Source organism: Taurulus bubalis, assembly GCF_910589615.1.
Source record: "Taurulus bubalis genome assembly, chromosome: 20".
Lineage (NCBI taxonomy): Eukaryota > Metazoa > Chordata > Actinopteri > Perciformes > Cottidae > Taurulus > Taurulus bubalis.
The window spans coordinates 14177699-14195159 of NC_136608.1; the positions used below are offsets into that span (position 1 = coordinate 14177699).

At 46.8% G+C, this 17461-nt stretch overlaps 1 protein-coding gene across 1 annotated transcript; it reads left to right on the forward strand.

Annotated features, from left to right (window-relative positions):
- Positions 1-1219: 1219 nt before the first annotated feature.
- Positions 1220-17018, forward strand: golgb1 (golgin B1; the record flags this gene model as incomplete). The annotated part of the gene is made up of 19 exons (XM_079235892.1): positions 1220-1288; positions 1860-2030; positions 2218-2331; positions 2452-2619; positions 2709-2831; positions 3506-3619; positions 3862-4543; positions 4632-4708; positions 5428-5488; positions 5966-11048; positions 11126-11537; positions 11618-11851; positions 11934-12776; positions 12862-13055; positions 13170-13329; positions 13605-13705; positions 13801-13872; positions 14769-14841; positions 14967-17018. The coding sequence occupies 19 exons, from the start codon at positions 1220-1222 to the stop codon at positions 15102-15104; spliced, it is 8889 nt and encodes a 2962-aa protein (XP_079092018.1). The 3' UTR covers positions 15105-17018.
- Between the last annotated feature and the right edge of the window lie 443 nt (positions 17019-17461).

Genomic DNA, 17461 nt, shown 5'->3' on the forward strand with positions numbered 1-17461 from the left:
TCTTTAATAAAAAAAATACACCCCTTGCTGGGCTGCATTACACAGCTGCCATTCACGGAGGATACAAACGGTTAAAAACGGTTTTTAAAGAAGCTGTCCCTTCTAGGTTAGTGACCAGCGTTAGCGAGCTAAGTGGATTTAGCTCACTTACTGTATCGTTCAAAGTACAGTCACAGTAAACACCGGATGTTTCCCCGGATTATCCGGCTCACTCCGCCGTTTCTTAGTCTTCAAATACGGCTACGTCTCTTCGGGGACGTCGCTGTCCAGCCGCCGGGAAAGTTTGCCGTCCATTTTTCGCGTTAGCTAGCTATAATCTTTGCTTGTTCACGAAAAGAGTGACGCAGCCGCAGTGGAGTGTCCGAGCAGAATTCGGGAAGAATCGGCTCTTCCCGGTTCGGCTCGGAGAACAATAACAGGCGGGCGGGGGGTGGGGGGTGTCTGCCAATGTGTTGCTTTGAACGTGGAGGAAGTGGATAGTGATACAAAAAAACGTGTAAATCCAGATTTTATAGTTTATTTATAGAAATGGTTCTGAAATATTATCAATCTAAATTTTCTAATAAACATGTATAACCTACAACCAGTTACATAATACTGCATACATTTCTAAATTAATCTACGGTTTATTTTCTCCATTAATTGAACATAATTGTTCAATGAAATTCTTCAGTTTCCTAGAGCCCAAAATGATTGTATAATTCCCTTAATGTTGCCATGTACGTGTATGTAGATCCATGTTCATTTTTTCTTTCTTTGTGAACATTGGTTGTCCTTGTTTGACAAAATAAAAACAGCAAATCCTCACAGTTGAGATGCTAAAACTAAGAAATTTTGACTTTTAAAAATGACCAATTGTCAAAATGGTTGCCACTGATTGACTAATCGTCTCAGCTCTAGTGTAATACCACATGCTGCTGCATGGACACACTGTGTATACAAAGGTAAAATACAGTAAATATGCTTAAGACTATGTGTATATTCACACCTTAAGGGGACGTGCCGTTCAAGGTCAGACAGCATTTAAAGCTGTTCTTGGCAAAGACAGTAGAAGGGCACATGTGTGTACACATCCTTCATTATATACTGTGTATTACAAACATAAAGCTGCACTGTAAGTATGTAAGACAAGGGCATGCACAGGTGTGGCAAATAAATGTAATTATCTGCAGACATTACTAATGTTACTTTGATATGTTTCCCTCACAGTACCATCTTTATGTTCAGCCGTCTGGCCACAGTCCTCCAGGAGCTCTCTGGAGAGGAGGGCCCAGATGGAGATCCGCAGGTGAGAGAGCAACACATTATTTATTACAAATTATAATCAAGAGTGTTGCCAACTGTGTGCCCTGCTTTTAAAGAGCAGTGTTTTGTCTCCAGGGCATTGTATCCTCCTTTTTGGAGCAACCACTAAGAAAACACAAAGAGGATGAGGATGACAGGAAAAACCTTCTTGTGTCTCATCTTTTAAAATAAAGACGTTTTATTTCTTACGGCATCCTATCTGTACATAAATAGGTCAAAGAAAATATCATATTAGCATACTTCTTTTGACTACAGAGTGTCTACACATTCAAGGAAACGTTTTTCTCTCCCACATTAACGAGGCGCTCCGGTGATTTAACATTACTTTCATTAAGTTGCGGCACTCAAAAGATGGTCAAATGGTCAACATTTAAGCAGCAGAAGCAGAGATATCCTGACTTTTTACTTTTGAGGCCACTTCCAATGGTACATCCTCCATTTCCCATAATGCAGCTCAGTAGCATTATTAGATAAGTACATTATGCAGCTGTTTTTACAGGTTGAGTAGGACTAAACGTAACAAATGAACTGACCGTATCTGTTTCCTCGCGCAGGGCATGCTGGTGCCTCAGCTTCCTGCCGGTGAGGGCCCGGCTCCTGTGGAGTCTGAGGCCCCCGAGGAGGCCATGGAGAGGCTGGCTCACCTGGAACAACTGGTGGTCCAGCTGAAGGAGCTCATCCGAGAAAAAGACACTCAGCTGTTTAACAAAGATGCACAGCTCAAGGTGCATAACGTGTGTGTGTGTGTGTGTGTGTGTGTGTGTGTGTGTGTGTGTGTGTGTGTGTGTGTGTGTGTGTGTGTGTGTGTGTGTGTGTGTGTGTGTGTGTGTGTGTGTGTGTGTGTGTTCTACCAAGACCCCAAAAGTCTGTTGTATTCTTAAAACTCGTGCTTTTTGTGCTTCATATCCACAGAACGAGAAGGACGAAGCTGATGCTCGCTTCACCAAACTCAAAATGCAGGCCAAAGCCAAGATGGTGACACTCAACAAACAGATAACAGATCTGAGAGGACTAGGAGAAGCACCAGTAAGTTGGAATGAGGCCAAATAGCCTCACAAATCCTCCTGCTGCTGCTTTCATGCAGGCTAAGATACACCACAAACTAACAATACAACAATCTGACTTCAACATCTGTTTTCTCTACAGCAGAGTCCGGACAGCTCTTTCACAGGAGCCGGCGCTGCAGTCGAGGAGGAGCTCCAGGCGCTGAAGAACAAGCTGAGCGAGGAAGAAGCCAACAGCAGAGAGCTCGGGGAGCGACTCCAGACCACCGAACGGCTCCTTCAAGAGAAGGAATCTGCCCACGCTGAGCAGGTGACGCATCTGGGTCTCTCACTACATGCAGTCGCACTCCGTTTAACAAACGATGATTTTAAATGACCTGTTGTGCTTTTTGTTTTCAGTTGGGGAAGCTGCAGGCTGTGGTCTGTGAGAAGGATGTGCGTTTCCAGGAACAGATCCAGAAACACGAGGAAGAGCTGCTGGAGGTCACAACACAGTCTCAGAGGGACGGCGAGCTTCAGCAGGTAAAAGACCCATGAGATGTTTAAAAACACGGATCTTTGATTTGTGGTTTATTAATCCCCTACTTTTGTCTTCTATTTTTGTTTATTGTAGCGCTGCAATTACTATTATTATCGATTGATCTGCTGATTATCACCTTAATTAATTGTTTGTTCAATGAAGAGTCAGAGGAAGAAAAAAAACATAACAATGTTCAAGAGCCCAAGTTGTCAAGTTTAATTTGCTTGCTTTCAAACAGTCACGGTCTCAAATATATTCCATTTACTATTATAGAAAACAGACTACGAAAACTAGCAAATATTCCCATTTAAGAAGCTGGCACCTCTTAAGATTTTGCATTATAATAATGACTTAAATGATGCATCAGTTATCAAACGTGGTTAATTGCAGGTTGATTTAAAAAAAAAAAAAAAAATGTATTCTATTCTCAGACCCAAGAAAAACCTCCAGACCAAACTTAGTCCATTAACTGTAACATTTTATTCTGTATAATATATATATAATATAAAATAGTTATTATGTAATTACAGTTTGATAACTGAAATTTGCCTCAGGTCATCTCGAGGTGATTGGACACAGACATGTTTCAGGTTTCTCGCTAGTTAAGAGCAGATGATGTCCACACTTCACAGATGCATGTTAGATGATCTGGTCTCTTGGTGATTATTTCTCCCAGGCCCTGCATGCAGCACAGAGGCGTTGCGAAGAACTCGAGGAGGCCGTAAACTCTCGGTCACAAGTGCTGGAAATGCTGCAGCAGGAAGTGAGCAGTGCTGATCAACAAAAACAGGTACGGATCCTGGTTTGTGCAGATATATTTAGTGTGTTGGTTTAGAGATAGCTGTTGGCAGATATCCACAGATGCTTCAGTTGCAATGAATAGTGCTCCTGCTCGGTGAAAAGAAAGACTGTTCAAACAGTCACACCCTCATCCTGATGGCACATCACTTATGCATTGTTTGGCTGAGACACACAAACTCACACACCCACTCATATCCTCTTTCTCCTTCTCTCCGTCTTATTTCTGCTCAGATCTTGACTGCTCAGTTCCGGCAGATGGATCAGGAGCTGGCCGAGGCCGTCAAGCGCAGGGAGGAGGAGAGGCAGCAGTGGGCCGAGCAGGCCAGCAGGGCCGCCGAAGAAGTCTCGGCCCTCCGAAGCAGCCTGGAGGACTTGGAAAGACAGAGGACGGAGGGGGCGGGGCAAGAGGGCGAGCTGGCATCCCTGAGAGAAGCGGAGCATGAAAGTCGGGAGGCTCTGGTGGAGGAAAAGATGGAAGTTGCCAGATTGGAGAGAGAACTGGCTCTGATGAAAGAGGCCGAGCTCGCAGCCGTCCAAGAGAGCCGCGATGCTTCAGAGAGCGACAGGGCGGAAATAGTTCGGCTTGAAAGTGAACTTGCATCTATGAGAGAGGAAAGCGTCCGTGCAGAGAGGGAGGATTCGGAAGTCGATAAGCTGGAGCGAGAGCTGGCCTCACTTCAGGAAGAACGTCAAGATGCCCAGAAGAATTGTGAGATCTTGGCTGAAATTTGGGGACCTCTGCGGTCTCTGGCTCTCGAAGAAGCGGCAGAGGAAGTCCCCTTCCCTGCTGACCTTTCCCTGTTCCTGGACACTGTGCGGTCTATTGAGACGCAGCTGACGAGGCTGAGAGATGAACGCAGTGAGAGGGAGGAACATTGCGTCGAGCTCACCCACACCATGGAAACCCTTCAGGGTAAGAAAATGCGTCTGCTTATGAAGTTCAGGCGTGTCGAACCTTCCAGTTTAATGAAGATGTTTGAATAAGAATCTCTGATTTTCAGAACAACTTGACAGAAAAAACACAGAACAGGAGGAAACCACCACCACGATACAACAGCTGCAGCATCTAATTGTAACGGTCAGTCCTCCGAACCTGTTAACACCCGGTATTATTAAATGATCTGTATCTGGATGCATCACTTGGATAAAAGCATTTAATCCAAGCTCTTCTATTGAAATACGTTGTCATTATCTCGATTCTGAGATCCCATCTCAATGTGAGCCCTCCTAAATGTGGCTTTAAAAACACAGAAGCAAGTTTCTGCTCAATGCCGGATTTTAGCAGATTGTCTTACTTGATTTCACTTCAAAAGAAGATCTTAAATAAGCTGCTTGATACTCGTTACAAATTGTATCATCTCGGCAGATTTAGCTTCAAAGTGTACCATTAAGTGTAAGATGTGGGACTGGAAGCTTAGCATAAGCTGAAGTATAAGAAGTTCTTAGTAGTCTTCAAAATCAGACAGCCGTGTCTTTTTATTTTACTCCTTTATTAAAATACTGTTTGAAGAGTTTATTTTGAGAGCAGACTGGTCCTTTACAGCTGGTCGAGGGTCACGACATGTGTTATGTCTCAGAGAGGACAGCCGCTAAAAGTGTGCCTAATCCCCTTTGCACTGATCCACCGTTATGCCTGACCTTTACCTCAAGCCACAGCCACGTGTGCTGCTGATACAGATTCAAGAACAATCATAGAGGCCATACAGAAAGTGTTGCCCCTCCTCTTTTTATACAGGAAATGTTTAATCATCGGATCAAAAAGCTTCAATCTTGGCGAATATCTTTTTTTTGTTTCAGGCGTCTGAAAGGGACGATGTGACTGAACCATCAGCACAGGATTCATCTGAAGCTGAAAAAGGTACAATGACTGGAATTGTACTCTAAAAATAAAATTCATACGTTATATGCAGATGCAGGATTTTGCTCTGCTTGTCAGAGGTGTTTACCTTTTCATGCAGCTCTTATTTACAAGGATACTCTGTATAGAAACAACTTTGGAGCCATAACTTGACATTACTGAGTGTGAGGCAGTGATGAAAAACTAAATATGTACATTCACTTAAGTACTGTATTCAAATACAAATTGTATTATTCTTAGTATTTCCTTTTCATGCTACTTTGTACTTTTACTCATGCATTTATTGTACAGCTTTAGTCTTTAGTCTACTCTGTAGATTTAGATTATTAATACTAAATATAATCAACAAATAAATCATGATCCGTCAGAAAATCAATCAGCAACTATTTTGATATTCAATTAATCGTTTAAGTCATTTTTTCGAAGATGCCAAACAAATATTGTCTAATAACTTACTCCTTTTGGTGACTTCCACAGCACACTTACTGGACCTGGAGCAGCAGCTTTCAGAAAAAGACAGTGAGCTGGTGGCCTTGCGGGAATCCCTCCAGCTGGCTAACGAGCTAACGAGCTCCAGAGCGGTTGTATCCTGTGAAACCTACGAACAGACTCCAGATCAGGGTCAGGATGCCAGCACACATGGCGGTTCTGCGGCCCTTCCTAACTTCATGGAGGATCCACAGGACGAGGAGACCACCTTAGTTGCTGAGGACACCTCAGTCCTCTCCATTTCTGCTGATAACGAGAGCAGCCCAGAGCTTATTGGACACCAGTCTGAGTCCCCGGAAGAATCCAAAGGGACCTCCTCAGATGAGATGGTCGCCAGTAGTGATTCAGAAGTGGCCCACAGCAGCTGGACCCTCCTAGAAGCTGTGAATCAAGATGGAGGCCAGGAGTGGCCGTCCGTCATGCAGGACTTTGGCCAGCTGCAGCTGCAGTCATGGGAGGCAACGAGCATGGAGCAGGAAACCTCCACAGTTCAAGTCGAGTCCTCCTCTGTCATCATCCGAGAGACGGTACAGGTTCATGTAACTCAGCAGGGTTCGTCCACCACAGATGGTAACATGGCCTCTGGTCATGTCTTCGCTCAGGCCTTAGCTGAGGAGCTTCAGAGGAGGTACAGTGAGCTCATGGCTGAGCTCCAGAGGCTCAGAGAGGCGGCTGCAGAGTCACAGGAGAAAATCAAGAGTCTGGAAGATGAAACGCAGTCCCTTACTGCTGCCAAAGAAGAGGCCGAGTCCGAGGTCAATAGTTTTATAGAGGAACATAAGTCAGTCAGAGAGGAGCTGGACAATCTCTCTCAGCAATTCCGCTCTGTGGTGGAGAAACACGGTGTTGATATGCAGCTTCTGGAAGATCAGATAGACATGTTAAGCACTGAGAGTAAAGTTAAGGACGAGAAGATCCAGGCCCTGCAGACCGATCTGGAAATGGCCGGCCAAGCTTTCTCCGAGCAGGAGGGGCAGGCCAGGATGCTGAGCGCTCAGCTGGAGGACCGAGAGCTCTTCTCCTCCGAGCTGGAAAGGAGGCTTCAGGACATGGAAAGCAGCATGCTGGAAAACTCTCAAACATCGGAGCTCAACAATGACACTTTGTCAAATAAGGACGTGGAGATCAGCGAGCTGCACGTCCGTCTCAGCCAAAAAGAGCAGGAGGTGATGGAGCTCAATGACAGCATGTCTGCTAAACTCCTCCAAGCAGAAGAAGAGAAGTTCCAGACAAACGGCGAAGTCAATAAGCTGAAGGAGCAGATAGAGGACCTTGAGAAAGTCCGAGACGAGAAGCAGATGGTGACTTCTGAAGACTCGGCCGCTAATGCGGATGATGAACTTGCCGTCGTGCGAAAGGAGAAAGGAGCGTTGGAAACCCAACTGACGACCACAAAGAAGAAGTTGCAGGCTGCACTTGTGCAACGCAAAGAGCTCCTGAGGAAGGTTGCCGACTTTGAGGAAGAAGCAAAGAAACGGACAGAGCTAAGTGATGAAACGGCAAAGGGAGAGACTCCTACAGACATTCCTGAGGTAGAACAATCCGGAGGACATGACATTCAGGAAATGGAGGCTAAAGTCATCGAACTCGAGCGAGCTTTAAGATCCAAAGAAGAGGCAGTTGAGTCTCTTGAGCTGCAGATTTTCCAGCAGGATCAAGTTCTCGCCGAGACGCTCGCTCTGAATAGAAAGCTAAGTGAAGAAGCTGCAAACTCTCAGCAGGCTGACGGTTCTTCTGAATCAACTGTGTTCCAATCCCAAGTGGCGTCTCTGGAAGCTGAGCTGGAAACGCTTCAGAAGAAAGTTCAAGAGGCCCAAGAGTCTCGCAAGGAGACGATCCGCAAGGCAAAAGAAAAGGACCGGCACCACCGTGAACAGCTGAAGCAGCAGAAAGAAGAGCACAGCGAGCTGGTGGAACGCTTTGAGGCGCAGAGCGGCGAGCGAGAAGTACTTCTGAGTAAACTGAGAGAATTAGAAGAAACCGCAAGCGCTGAAAGAGAACCTCGTCGGGAGACCAAGCAACTGGCTCAAAATGTGTCGAAGCAAGCGGCAGGGGATTGGGTCCAGGAGGACTGGGTGGATTTTGCCACATCTGAGACCGACCCGTCGCAACCACAATCCGGTGGCCCAGTTCAGCATCCTGCAGAGCAGTCTGACGTCCTCTCTGCACAAATGCAGGAATCCGTGAAAGCACTCAGAGGCGAGATCCAGACTGTGCGGCTGGCTAACACGGAGCTAGAGAGGCAGCTGCAGGAAACTCAGGCCAGTCTGTCTCTAAAAGAGGCGGATGCATTGGAATTGGGCAAAGAGCTCCTCGCACTAAGAGAAAAAGAAAGACAGATCGATGCACTCTCAGAGGAAATTCACGAACTTCGGGAAAAGCATCGCCAGGCGGAGTCTTACGCTGAATCCCTGAAAGCAGAGATGGAGGCCGACGCGGCGACTGCAGATTCTACATCCTCCATTACAGCTCTTCAGACCGAGGTGCAGGACTTCAAGCAGTTCCTCGACGATAAAAACCATGAAATCATGGAGCTGAGCCAGCAGCTCAGCGAGCAGAACTCTCTCATCCACTCAATGCAGGACACGGTGTCTCAGAAGGATCAGCTCATGGCTTCTTTACAGGAAGAACTGAAGGCCGAGCAAGAAAAAGCCCAAAGGTTGGAGGTTGAAGTTCCACAGAAGCAGGAGGAAGGAAAAGGCAGCGAGGCAAAGATCCAGCAGCTCAAACAAAAGCTTCAGGCTGCTCTGATCTCTCGGAAAGACGCCCTGAAAGAAAACAAAACCCAGAAGGAAAAACTAGCTTCAACTGAGAAGCTTGTAGCCGAACTGCAGCAGAAAATGGAGTCAGCGGAAGATGCGCTGGAGAAGCTCAGAGCAGAGAAAGTCAAACTGATTGATGAGATTGACCGAACATTACTGGAAAACCAAAGCCTGAGATCATCCTGTGAGAGCCTCAAACTGGCCATGGAGGGCATGCTGACTGAGAAAGATGCCTGCAAGAAAGAAGTGGAGCTGGCGAAAGAAGAGGCCGCCAGAGCCTGCAGAGAATGGGAGGAAAAGGTTCACGGCATGAAGGACGAGTACGAGACCCTGCTCACGTCGTACGAAAACGTGAGCGACGAGGCAGAGCGAGTGAGGCGGGTCCTGGAGGCCGCCAGGCAGGAGAGACAAGAGCTCGCCACCAAGGTGAGGACGCAGGAGGCTGGGAGGCAGGCCGCTGAAAGACAGGCAGAAGAGGCACAGAAAGAGGTGAATTCGGTGAAAGACAAAATGAGAAAGTTCGCCAAAACAAAGCAGCAGAAGATCCTGGAGTTGGAGGAGGAGAACGAGAGTCTTCGAGAGATGCAGGACAAGACCGTAATAAAACGAGAGGGCAAGGCTCTCAAGGTTGAGGTTGAGAGACTTCAAGAAGAGCTCGGGGCTTTGAAAGCTGAGTTGGATGCGACCGTGGCAGAAAAATACTCTTTCGGGCAGCAGATTGAAGAGTTGAGGGAGCAACTTGCCCAGACAAGAGAGAAGGAAGAAGAGGTAATTCAAGCTCCTATGCTGAGCTCTGCACCTGGTGTAGAAGAGGTTATCACTGCCCAGCAATCAGACATCATCATGACCAAAGCAGAGCCTGTTGAGAGTCAATATGAAGACCAAGAAAAACCCTCAACTCCAGAAGAGACACCTGCTGACCAAATAACTGCAGTGCATGCACCAGAAACATGTTCACAACTTAATGAGGAAAACGAAAAGGCAGAAATGACGGAAAGGGTTCAAGTTTTATTCGAGAATAAAATGAGGGAGATGGAGGCGGCTGTCGATGCCGAACGGGAACTGTGGCAGGAACAGGAGGCTGGACTCAAAGCTGAGCTGGCGTCTCTTGAGCGAGATCTCCAGGAGAGTAAAGAGAAGGAGAGCCTTGAGGCGTCGCTGGAGAAGTGCCTCCAAGAGGTCAAAGAGAGAGAGAAGAGTCTGGTTGAAGAGGGATCAAAGAGGGAGGCCCAGTTCAAAGAGCTGCTCAGAAGCCTTGAAGCTGAGAAGGATAACCTGGAGGAGCGTCTGATGAACCAGCTGGCTCAGCTCAACGGGAGCATCGCCGACTACCAGCAAGAGGCAGCGGACAACCGGGAGCACCTCGCCGAGCTGCAGCGGGAGGTGGAGAGGTTGGAGAGGGAGCGAGCCGAGCTGGAAGCCGAGGCTCGGAGCGAGAGCGACCGGGCCGCCAGGCTGGAGGAGGACATGAGGCAAGCCCAGAGAGAGAGAGCCGAGGCCGAAGCGGAGTCGGGTAAGCAGAGGGAGCTGGAGCAACAGCTGAAGTCCGCCCAGAGGGTCAGGGAAGGCAGCCAGAGCCGAACGCGCCAGCTGGAGGAACTGCTGAGGGAGAAGCAGCTGGAGGTCCGTCAGCTGCAGAGGGACTGCATCAAGTACCAGGAGAGGATCAGCGAACTGGGTAGAGAAGCTAAGTCGCTGCAGCTAGGCCACGATGAGCTCCGCAGCAAGCTAGAACAATCCCAAGTGGAGACTTCTAAGACCACGGAAGACCTGAAAAGGTGCGATGCAGAGTTGTTGAGCTGCAAGTCCCAGCTGGCCGAGGCCCAGAAGCAGGCCAGCGAGGCTTTAGCTGAGAAAACCACCCTCGAACAGAATGCAGCAAAGAAGGAGGCCTCGTTGAAAGCAGAGGCAGAGCAAACCCTCGACTCTGTGAGATTCAGGCTGGGAGGCGAACTGAAGGAGATGGAGCTGAGGCTGGAAGAGGTGGACAGAGAACGAGACAGGGAAGAGGAAGCCACGCTGGAGGCCAGAGAGGTCGCAGAAGGAGCTGAGAGACGCGCCCAGGAGATGCAAGCCCGCCTGGACGAGTCTCTGGCCAGGTTAGCCGCCTTCTCGCGCTGCATGTCCTCCCTGCAAGACGACCGGGACAGAGTTTTGGACGAGACCCGGCAATGGGAGACTCGCTTCCACGATGCGCTGCAGAGCAAGGAGGCTGAAGTTCGGGAGGCTGAAACGAGGGCCAAGGATCTGGCAGAACAGCTTCAGAGAGAATCTGCACTGAAAGAGGAACTTCAGCTTTCAGTAGAAAGGTAAAAATCTGATTTATGATTGATTTATGTTCAGCTTTTTTAGCTCAACTCACAAGATGTATTTATTCTTCTTTCAGACTTGAGAAAGCAGACAAAGTTTGGCAGCTGAAACTGGAAGAGGAGGTGAAGAAAGTCACAGAGAGCCAAGCTGCCCTGGAGGAAGCGAGCGGCAAGCTTCAGAAAACTACGACTGAGATGCAGTCTGCACGACAGGAAGCCCAGGCCCTGAAAAACGAGGTGGAGAGTCTAAACCAGAGGGCCAGAGCTCTGGATGAGGCGGTAGGTCGGCTGCAGGCGGAAGTCGACCAGGCCAGAACGGAGCTGAGGGAGAGGGAGGCAGAAGAGAGGCGGCTGTGTCTGAACGTGGAGCAACTAGAGACAGACCTGAGGTCCTCGAAGGCCTTGACAGAGAGTCTGCAGACGGAGTTGAATGAGAAGGAACGGAGAGAGGTGGAAATGCTGGGGGAGAAGGAGCAGGCTGTCGCTCAGGTATTAACATGTCAGTACATTTTATATATTGTTCAATGATGACACATTTCCCACCATTCATGTGTGTTTTGCATTCCCAGGCCGCAGAGGAAGCTAGAAAGGAGGCCGACAGCCGGGCACAACAAGCCGAGGAGGAGCTGGAGCGGAGAAGAGGGGAACTGCGGGATCTGGAAGAAAAACTGCGAAAGGGGGAGGAAGAGAGCAACAACAGAAAAGCCAGACTGGACTCTTTCATGAAAGCCATGGGCTCCCTGCAGGATGACAGAGACAGAGTCCTCAACACGTACAAACAGCTGGAGGAGAAACACCTGCAGGTAACGCACAAAAAAACTCAACGCATATAAGATCTGTCACGCTTTATTTAGTTGCTAATATAATGTTTGTATTGCGTCCCAGATGATGGTGGAGAAAGATGGTCTGATCCAAGAGGCGGCATCGGAGAACAACAGCCTGAAAGAGGAGCTGCGCTCGCTGCTCGTCCAGAGAGACGACCTGTACGCCGAGAAGGCCCAGCTGTCGGCTCAGCTTCACGGCTACCGCGATGAACTCAACCTGGTCCTGAGCATGAAGGACTCCCAACACAAACAGCTCCTGGCAGCTCAGCGAGAGCGCATTGCCTCTCTGGAGAAAGAACGCGAGGAATTGGAGGGTCAGGTGAAGAGCGTCAGCAGAGCCAGAGGGATGGAAGTAGAAGCAGTCGGAGTGGAGAGGGAGACTCTCAGTCAAGCCGGCGGTGACCTTAAGGCAGCATCACAGGCGGTAGATGCTCCTGGAGCGGAAGTGGAGAAGCTGAGGGAACAGCTGCAAGCTTCTAGGGATCAAGTGGCGGCATTGGAGGAGGGCCGGCAGAAGGAGAGACACGCGCAGGAGGGCAACAGCAAAGAGCTGGCTGAGCTGCGCTGGGAGGGAGGCTTGATGCGGACAGAGTCGGAGAGCGCCCAGGAGAGGGTGGCCGAGCTGGCCAGGGACTTGCTGGCCGTGGAGCAGAGTCTGCTGCAGGAGAGGGAGGCGGCGACGCGGCTGAGAGCGGAGAACCAGTCGTTCGCCAAAGCCATGGCCTCCCTCCAGGACAGCAGGGACCAGGCGGTAAACGATGCCCAGGAACTGAGCCTGAAGCTGGAGGAGATGAGTAAGGCCGGCGGCCACGCAGCACCCACAAGCAGCCCCGGAGGCGCCACTGGAGAAGTGTGGGGGCTGAAGAACGCACTGCAAGCCCTGCAGAATGACAGGGAGAGGCTGGTGAGTTACTGTATCTCCTGATGAAGAGAGTAACGTTAACAGTTTGATGATGTCGTGGATTTTCATTGATCTATTTTTTTGGCAGCTGGAGCAGCTTCAAGCACTGTCGTCCGAGCTCAAGGCGCAGAAGTCGGAGCTGGCTCGACTGGGAGCAGGAGAGCTGATAAAAGTCAGCCAGGAGCTGTTTGAGGAGAAGAGGAGGAGCGAAGACATGCTGGGTGACATGATGCAGCTCGGGAATGTGGTGGAAATGGGCAAGCAGGAGGTAGAAACTCTCAGGTGAGGCATAGAGCCGGTGCTCTGTCCTCTTACGTCGGCGCTGTTTTAACGAAACAAAGTGGCACAAAGAGCCCGTAACTGTGCATAAATGTATCTGCCTCGTGTGCTCATTAGACTGGAGCGTATGGACTGGATGGCTCAAGCAGAGCAGCTGAAGCAGCAGACCCTCGCCACGCTCTCGGAGAGGGACCAACACCTGCGGCAACTCACCGGCATGCTGGAGGAAGCCCGCGCTCATCAGCCCAAACTTCAGCAGGAACACTATCAGAGAGAGGTATATGTTTCCTTCTGCTTCCAAACTATAAAGGAGATGGAATAGATCCCATGGATAATGGCTTTGCAAAAATCTCATGCTTTAATGCAGAAGTTTTTGTGTTTGTGTCATTCTTGGTCTTTCAGTTCCACATCTCATACCGCATTAGGTGTCAGTTAACTCTCCAGAAATGTGGCTTGCAGAAGGCATAATATGAACTATAAAATCAGCACGACGTAGAACAATGATGTTGTATGCAATGTGAATTTCCTACAATGTCATTGTCTTCTCAACAGGGCACGGAGGAAGTGGACAGCGCTCCTGGAGCGCCGCAGGAGCGAAGCAGCGTCGTCGACAGCCACGCCTACTTAGCTGAGGTCAAGGAGCTACAGAGAAGGTATAGCATAGGCCAAACCTTACAATACATGCTGTTTTAAAAGTGTTTGGATAAAACATTCAGACGCTAATTAATGTTTAATTATTGTCCATCAGGCTGGGTGAAGAGATGCAGCAGAGGGTGAATGCGGAAGAGCAGCTAATGGCCTCACAGGATCGACTCAAACGGTATGAAATATGATGCACGATGAAAGAGAAGGCTTATTAAAGCTGTTTATTTTCAATGGACTCATTTACTGTGTGCGTAATGTGAAAGGTGGTGCCGCTAGTGACTAAATCACCTGGATCTAAAGCGCTTTTAAGCATCTTTCAGCGCATTGTTTTGTTTTTTTCGGCCCGTTTTACTTTAGTCTCTCATCTCATCAAAGCCTTTCCAGCTGCAAACTACAGACACACAGCCGCTAGCTGCTGAACATAGTGGAGCATTTAGCAGCTAACGAGACGCATATTTCTCTCATGAGTTGTTGGAGACCAAAACAGAGCTAGAATAAAGTGAATGTTAGAGTCCAGAAACCCGACCCGATCGTTGCTCCGTAACAGCTGGATGTGTGAATACCAACTGTTTGCCAGCAAGTGATTTGTTTACAGCTTGTAACTTATTAAAACTAGAATATTATAACATGTGTGTATAGCTTGAACAAAATGAAGTATGTAAAATAGAAATAGAGGCACCTTATGCACCATAAATATACAATATTTGTTGATTCAATTGTGAAGTATCTTCTCGATTACTTGTTTTACTTATAACAGTAATGTAATATAATTCAAAACCAAAATCTTCAAATCTTACTTTTTTGTCTTTACAAATAGTTCAAAATCCAATGAATAATTATAATAGATGACCGAAAAACATTGATCGTAAGTTTGTTGTCTAATAAATGTTTTTAACTGCATAATGTTGATACTAATGATCGTATTCTGTAATAACTGATGACAAACAGGGCTTTAATATACTTTCTGTCATTTCTCTGCATTTATATGATTCATCTTTTTGCTCCGACAGATTTGCACAATCAACAAAATATGACAACTAACATCTTTCTCTTTTACATTATAAATCACAGGCAGGCTAAACGTCCCTCTGCACAAGAGGATGAGACGGCTCTTTTGATCGAGCCGGAAGGAGTTGTGACTCGAGTAAGGCTCCGCTAATGTCCTGTACCTCCTCGTTTGTCATCCTAATGGCTGCAGTAATAAAGACTCATGAGCTGAACGATTCCCGTAACCTTGTCCTCCTTCTCTTTCCTTCTCTTCTCCTGCAGACTCGGAGAGGTGGCCCGGGTTTGATGCGGATGCTCCGAGTGGCTTTCTGCTCCCGCCAGCGCACCCCTCTCCTCTTCAGCCTCTATCTGCTCACCGTGCACGTCCTGCTGCTGCTGTGTCTGGGCGGATACCTCTGAAACCAGCTCGCTTTTAACACGCACAAAACAGCAACTGACAGATAAGAGATAGAGAGAGGAGGGGAAAGAAAATGGAAACATGACACAGACCTAACCCAAGCCATCAATGTAATAAATTATAGAAGAGGGGTGTGAAGGATGTTCGACACACACAAACGGTGCACTTTACAGGACGTCATCTTTTAGCCAAAGTATGTAGATTTATATCGGAAGCTGTTGTCACTGGTTTGAAACCCAAGCCGAGAGGACATAAAGGGACTCGTTTTCTTCCTTAAAAATCTATGGTTTTACAGGGGTGGAAAGGTGGAGTCGTAATCATGTGTGTTGGCAGATTGTGTTTTTAATGTGCCTTTTAGATTTGGGCAGAAAAAGGGTCGCTTTACATTAGAGCAGAAGACATTTTGGGGGCTAGTTTTACATGAAGCTAAATGTCTTAGCTTAGCATCCAAATGGGAAACGGGGAGACGCTCTAGCCTCGCTCGGTCAAATGGTGACAAAATCCACCAAAAAGTAACTAAGGCCCACTGTTATACGCTGTACCGCCTTGGTTTGGTTCATACAGAAACCAAATTAAAATAACATGTTTTCCAGAGGTTAATTGACGTAAACAGTAGTTTAGTGACCGCGGTGTATTTTGCATCCAAGCAGTTAGTCAACAAGCAGAGACGCTAGGAATTTATTGATAGTGGCCAAACAAGCAACCTGTAAAACTACGAATTGTGGGTTAAATATTTTGTTTTATTTGAACAAATATGAAACGAATGAGAGATAATTTGTCAATTAGTGAGCTTTCAAGGAGCTTTTTAATGTTTCCGTTGTTTCCACTGTATGCTAAGCTAACCATCTGCCGCCTGTAGCCCAACGGACAGATATGAGAGTGATATCCACGCTGTCATCTAATAAGCGTCCATTTCCCAAAATGTCAAACTATTATTTTAAGATGGCTTGAGGTTCAGGGCGTCTTGTTACAGTCCAGTCTTCTTCCTCTTCTACTCATTTCATGCACAAAAACGGAGCACAGTGCAATTTACGTTACACATTCCTATCGTGGGGTTTCCGTTCCTTTCCTTCTTATCTAAATCACATTTAACAAAAGAAAAAGGGAGCATATTAATATTTGTACATATGTAAGTGTGTTATGTATGACAGCTGGTTGTGGGTTTCCCCCTCTTGCATAATCAAAAAGATTCCCAGTCCATGCTTCTCTTGCATAGACTTAGATTTTACAGTCTGCTCTGTAGTTTTTATGGCGGATGAAGTTGCCGTGCAGATGCTACGTTACCACCGTGTGGATTCATTCCAGAGGAGAAAGACTGCTGTTTTCTAAAGATATCCGTCCCATAATAGACTACTCTGATGTAGCATAACTTATTGCCATAACAGTTGAAATGATCCACTACCTACGTGTATATCGATTCTTGTTTATTTAATCGCTCACTCTTGGTGAAATGATCCCTCTGTATTCCTCTTCCTAAACATCCATGTTCTTATTCACATCTTACACACACTGAAATATACTGTTAAATGTAAATAATTGTGCAAAAAGGGCTGTATAGACAACTAAAATATAATAAAAGTGTCGGTGGTGTAGATCAGGGACAGATCTTGTCAGGCATTAATTATTTGCTCATTTGTGTGCGTGTGGAAAAATCAAATCAAAACACAATTTGTTTCTTTTGTTTGTGAAGTAATTAGGAAATGGGTATCAATAATCATTGATTTTGACATTTATAATTGTGGGAGTGACATGGCATACTGTGACATTTTGTAATTCACACAAAGCGCTGCGTCTTAAACACTATCGCTTCTCTATATTGAAAGAAACATGATGTAAACTCTGTTTTTGCTGACACTAAAGTCCCACTCATTTAATTTTTTTGCGAAAGTGCTTGTTGCACAGAATAAAGATTAAACAAATAAGCCGTGTTTGTCTGTACAAACAACTACTGAGCCTGAGGGGCATGAAAAACAGGTTCAGCTGCATGTGTAACGGTATATTAATATTTTTCATGCAGGATGTAAAAATTCCTGCAAGGAGATTATTGTATTGTTTGTGTGCCTTTGTTAGACACTTTTTCATCCAAAATGAATTGATGGCTTGGAACAACAAGCACAAAACAAAAAAACAAATGTATTTTCTTTGATTTGATTGTTTACTAATATAGTCCTTGAGTCATTGAGTAGTAACACATCTTCCCAGGATTCTCCTATCGCTGTGGTTTATTGTGTATACGTTGTGTAAGTCTGCCCCCAAGTGTTGTAACTACACTACAGCCGGCTAAATCACAGCTGGGACCCTGCGTTCAATTCTGCTCATAAAACTGTTTTAAAGGGAAACAAATTGCAATCATAAAACT